Consider the following 6000-nt stretch of genomic DNA (forward strand, 5'->3'; position numbering starts at 1 on the left):
ATACGACTACGTTATTTAAAACCCTAAGGATTAATCTTCGTTCACAGTTTGGCATGGAGTTAGATAATTATTTAAAAGGTAAGTTACCAGTTAAAATTAATAGTTTTTGAATAACTTGTTAATTTGTAACGAATTTATTTGCTTTTGTAAATATCAAAAAAGAATTTGAAATTTAATTTTAATGCAATATAGAATATCGGCATTAAAGTTTTCGCTCGGGAAAGAAAACAGTGGTATTCACTTAAAGTAAACAAAGTAATTATCCATTTAAACATTTAGATGCTTGTCTACATGTCTGAAACAACAAATTAATCGAATTATGTCACATGACATTTCAAATTTCAGAAAACTATTAATGTGTAACATACAGCTGTTAAAAATTATGTTTTATCTGCTTTTTTTTTCAGGGCAAGATTACGAAAAATAGTGCTGAGTAAGAGCCTTGGAAGCAACAACTTACAATTTAATATTTTTTTTATTTTTTTTTTTTGTAAACATAATTTTATTAGCATTAAATGTCATATATGTTTATAGCCTCATAAAACAAAAACCTGTGTATCGGTAATGCTTACAGAAATTATTTTGTGTTTATTATATAATTCATATTATGTATTCACTACTGACAAAAATTGTTTATTCTCCATTCTGTATTATTTTTGGCAAGATTAAGATACTTTCATATTCGTAATATTTGCATATTCGTAATAACGTATATGATCTTTTTCATAAAATTTTGTCTGTGTAATAGACTAAAGGGAACAGAAACAAAATATGAAATAGAATTATACTGTTTAGTTTTAACAACTGCACGTGTATTTGTCACGTTATGTGTGTGATTATTACATGATGATTTATAGAATATCTCTGTCTGTCTGTATTTTGTGTAAATAATCTTCGATTGTTGGTATCGTTTGTATCTATGTACATGTTATGAATAAGAAATAAAATCAAATGGAAGCATTATATGAGAACGCAACATAGCAAAATATTTTTTTCTTTCTAGTGTAAATCATTCTTGGCTTTATTTGTTTGAATTGTTTGTGCTTCCTAATAAATATTATATTCCGTTAAATTTCGTAGTAAAAAAGTGAATTAATAAAAGATATAGAAGCCCGATTTTCATTTTCTGCTTCTTCCCTCCTCTGGTGTTGTGCTGTAATTTTCACTCTTGTTGAAAGTTTCTACCAGTACCCGTAAGTATAGATAACAACTACTTTACGTTTTCATTATTTATTATAAACCATATGGAAATGATACATATTTATTAGTGGCTCCAAAACATCCTGTAGTGAACTGTCCCGCACGACGGCCAAAAATCTAGTCGTATGTGATTATCACTACTCTTGTAGTCCAAGCAAGACTGTCTAGCTGAACGTGCCTCACGTATGACTAGCTTTAGGACCGTGCGGGACCGTATTAAATACTCTTTATTAATGTCGACAATTACCTAATTAGCACTTGTTATACCAATATGAACTTATTAATCATAAGTAACTTACCAAATAATTTCACAACATGTGAAAATTGGCAAACATGCTAAATGAAAGAAAGACTTAGGCAGAGGTGAGTAAAACATTTATTCCAACATGTAATGTTAGTAGTAATTGTTAGTGGACGTTTTAACATTTTTTACATACAACTATGAACATAAACAAAGGAAACAAAACAGTTTATAATTACACATCTTGTAAGCTTAGTGTTCACCTGAAAACAGAAAACAATATTGTTAAAACAAAATATAGGAGCAAAAATTATCTTTCTACAACCAAAAACGGGATTAATTGAGATGATCTGAACACGGAGAATCACTGCAATTGTACACCGCGACGCACCGTGTCCACCGATCGCTAGGCAACCGATAACGGACTCAGTGTCCGTTTCGATGTGCTAGCGTGTTCGGGACACCACAAAAGGACACAGTCAATCGTTTTTTGTCACCGAGGTCGCGCGAAAAATTGACTTTTCATCTTGGACGTACTGTAAACTCCATTCATGTATAACAACTGTATAACAGCTTATGATTCCATCAGCAAGCACTAAAATACAATGACTTAAAAAACTAATGAGCACTATCAAGTCTAAACACATATTGTCAGAAATCTATGTCATGTTTATATAAATATATAGCATTAATAGCACAACACAGAATGTTTTGTTGTGTTAATGACACTAGCAACTAAGTGTACACTTCACTTTCTTCTTTCTGTTTTTGTCATTCTATTGAAACATTGAACAATGTCTTTGGCAGGGAAGTTGGTTAGGAGTGTGGCCTTGGTGGAGGTGACATTTACAGTCACTGTTTCAATGTTTAACTCATCCCTTTGGAATAGTTTACACAGCTTGTTCACACACTGGAGCACATCAATCAAGAATGCTGTTCTTAGAATAAATCTGGCATTTTTGACAGGCTTCAGGAGACCATTGGCCTTGGCACTACCAAATGCTGCTTCAGATTCAAGTGTTAACACTAATGCTGGATAGACCCTGCGGATAGCCTTGACTGCTGATTCCAGAGCCAACCAGTGGAAGCTGGCTGGTTCCTTAAGTTAAGGGTAAAGAGAGTATCACCTTTATCATCATTTAGCACATTCTCCATTTCTCTCAAGGCATTGTATCGAACAGCTGAGTTTTTGAAGTACCGATGCACTTTCTTTACTGTCTGCAGCGTTCGACACTAACGGTGTCCCGGGATCCCGAGGACACCAAAAATCCGCAAGGGATCCTAAAGTTCACAATTTCGGTGTTCCGTCGGGACTCTTGATTTTCAGATAAAATATGATTCTAAAAAAATGAAATTCCCCAGTCTTGTTCGCTCAAACATCGGTCTTTTGCTTCAGTTGACCCGAGGTCCCGGGTTTTGACCCGCGAAAATCGAGAAAAACTCGTATTTTACCCGCATAAATTACGGCACGCGCGTCGGCTTGACTCGCGGAAATTTACTTAGATGCGTTCCAAGTTCGATAGTTCTGCCCCCTGTCAATCAAAATCCCAGTGAATTTCAATATTGTTCGCCGGCACAAGCGGAAATATGGCAGTAGGCGGAGCGTCGTATGTTAATTAGCTACCGACAGATGTCAGTCACGCCACGCGCCAAATGACACGTGCTTATCTCGCGGTTTGTATTTAGTACAATATGCCTTGTCATTATCAAAGGTGTTTATTGATCAATGTTTACAAGTTAATTGATAAACAATGCAGCCTTAGATTATCGTGTTTGTACCATTATTTTGTGTGCTCGATACGATTACATGAGCCGGTCGGCCGTTACGGTCTATAACAAATTTATTATCATTGCCGAGGCTTTGTTTGGGCAAAACAAATTAAATAAGCAGAAATTATACGTGGTATGGTGAGAAAATAAAGTTAAAACAGTTATCTTTTCAAGAACTTTAACTGTTACTTTTGTTTTTCGTTACTCGTTTTCTAGACCGACATTTTCGAACATTTTTATCATTTCTTACAAGATTTTTCTAGTACAAACTAAAATAAAAAGCCAATAAAACGTCTGCATTTACGGAAAATATGATCACTGTTGCCAAAACAGCTCTTATTTAGAAGAATTTGCTGATAATAAAAGCATGCAAACACTAAACCCCACCCACTTTTAGGCAATGTGCAAAATAAAACAACTAAAATATGAAATGTTTAAGAAAATCTGTTATGACCAATGTACTAGTTTTAGATAAAGTCTGTTGGAGTTGCATTAATAAGGCCTAAAAAATCGTTGTATCTGGTAACATGCTCAAAAAATTAGGGTAGGTAGGTCGGAACATTTTTTTTTTTTGGAATTTTTTTTTATTTTAGGGAGACTTTTCAGATTTTTTTTTTTATGTCAAAAAAATGATTACAAATAAGGGGGTTATAAGGGGGAATGAACTAGGCGGCATACATTTAGACGAACTACAACAAATCGCAGAGGAGTGCGATGGTAGTGAAGATGAGGGGGAAGAGGACTTGGACAGAAATGACATTATTCTTTTACAGCAAAAGTCATACAAGCTATTGTTGTCATTGATGTAAAATGGAAATAAAGTGGAAATAAAATACATGTAGTACTGTAAACAGTTGTGTTTGTTAGATTTTAGTTTTTTCATGTTCTAACCACATTTTGTTATCAGGGACTCCTAATTTTCAGCAGGGATTCCTAAATTTCCCAGCAGGTATTCCTTCGGGATACCTGGCAAAAAAGTTAGTGTCGAACGCTGGTCTGGTGATAATCAGAAAGGATTGCACTTCCTTACAAGCCTGGCTGGCACACAACTGTGACACAAGGCCAGTTGATGGGCAATACTGTGTACCTGAACCAGTCTAGGATTAACTTTCCGTAACAGTGCACCAACACCACCTTTACGTCCTGTCATAACACTAGCATCGTTACTACCATGGACACCAGTCTCATCATATCAAGCCTTAGCACACTGATCTATGATAGTCCCACTTTACTATCCCTAACACTATAAGCGAGCCATCCAGAACATGCGCTAATAAGGCCAAGTTTTAGCGGTCAAAGTGAAGAAGTCACACGAATTGCTCCCTGGGCTAATCCCTGAAAGTCATTGGTTTTATCTCTTGCGCATATTGCCATGTAGATGCGGTAAACATTAATCGTGTACAGAACATACATAGGTTTAAATCACCAGAAAATTTGTAAGTTTGGAAATTATTGATGTATAACCCCTTTTGATACAGTAAGTTTTATTTGAATTTATCTCACATTCTCAACAAAATCAGCATTTAAACCTAAATTGGCAGCGATGACAATTTCATTGGAAATTTCCTCCATTATCTTGATATTCTGAGTGTTTGACGCGAGTGGAGATGTTTCCCATAACTTCATAAGAAAAATAACTCAATATTAGTTTATTACCATCAAATTAGTTGGACTAGAACATTAGTTTCAAGTTAGATCATTTTAAGATTTCATACAACCAATTTGTAAGATTACAGACTGAAATATCATTAAATTTATGGACTGACTGTATATTTGCAGAACGTTTGTAAAAATATCAAAATGCTAGACATAATTATCTAGTACGAGTTAACTGAAGTACGAATCTGTAGAAAAGTACCTTAAATCTAAATCGATGGCTATCAAAAGTCTTTGGCCTTGAATGGCACAAATATCTTCTCGTAACAGTAACTAATGAAAGTCTTTTCTGCCGAAACGGCATAAACTTGCACGAGATATGCAAGTTCATAGATTTTTGATGCAACCACCTCTGCTCACATTGCATCAGCGTCTATTGACTCTGAGTGTGGTCTGGTAAATAAACGCTTGTTTAAAGTGCGAAAAGGACTTTTATATGCGAAAAGCAGAATATATATTCTTCTAGCAAATAAATTGGCTCATAAACGGATTCTTTCTGGCAATTCTGCATAAATTGTTCTTTCTCATATTTTCAGTATTGACAGTAAGCCTGACGGTTTTGCTCTTGTTATGAAAATTAGGAATAAAGGCAAATGTTTCAAAATGTGTCGATTTAAATGAACATAGATCTAATAATTTCTTCAGATGTGTCAAGACTAGAAATGCATGGAAAATAGTATTCATGACTTAAAGATAATAGTGATATTTGGGTGCTCAGAATCTAGTCCCAAAATACACCAGAGGCCACCATTTACATACCAATATCTAAGACTGTCCATGCAGTATACCCCCTTCGGTATATCTATCTATCTCTATCTATGGTTACTGCATCACGCCTCTTGTGAGTATAATGGGCAGGGTGCACGCCTGGTATTAGTGAAGAATAAAAGTAAAACTTGAAGAAGTCTTCCAGGCATAGTGAGACTATGAGACATAGCATGATTGTTCAAATGATAAAAACAGTAATAGAGTAAAAGAAGGTTAAAACAACTGCTAAATTTAATACTGGAACAGGGCCACTGCCTGCTTGAAGGATTCAAGATCAGTCAAAGTCGCAATATGCGGATGTAATCTGTTCCACAGGACTGTGGTATGAGGAAAAAAGGAGAATTTAAAGAAGTCCGAGTTGACAT

The 6000-nt window shown here is 35.0% G+C and overlaps 1 protein-coding gene across 1 annotated transcript in view; it reads right to left on the reverse strand.

Moving 5' to 3' along the window:
- LOC123564330 (zinc phosphodiesterase ELAC protein 2-like) overlaps window positions 1–5248 on the reverse strand; it is a 70818-nt gene extending 65570 nt beyond the window's left edge. Inside the window, exon 1 of the mRNA XM_045357831.2 lies at window positions 5070–5248. Coding sequence (XP_045213766.2) covers window positions 5070–5234 — 165 coding nt within the window. The 5' untranslated portion in view covers window positions 5235–5248. The remainder of the gene's footprint in view (window positions 1–5069) is intronic.
- Between the last annotated feature and the right edge of the window lie 752 nt (window positions 5249–6000).

This window comes from Mercenaria mercenaria, chromosome 2 (genome assembly GCF_021730395.1).
Source record: "Mercenaria mercenaria strain notata chromosome 2, MADL_Memer_1, whole genome shotgun sequence".
Lineage (NCBI taxonomy): Eukaryota > Metazoa > Mollusca > Bivalvia > Venerida > Veneridae > Mercenaria > Mercenaria mercenaria.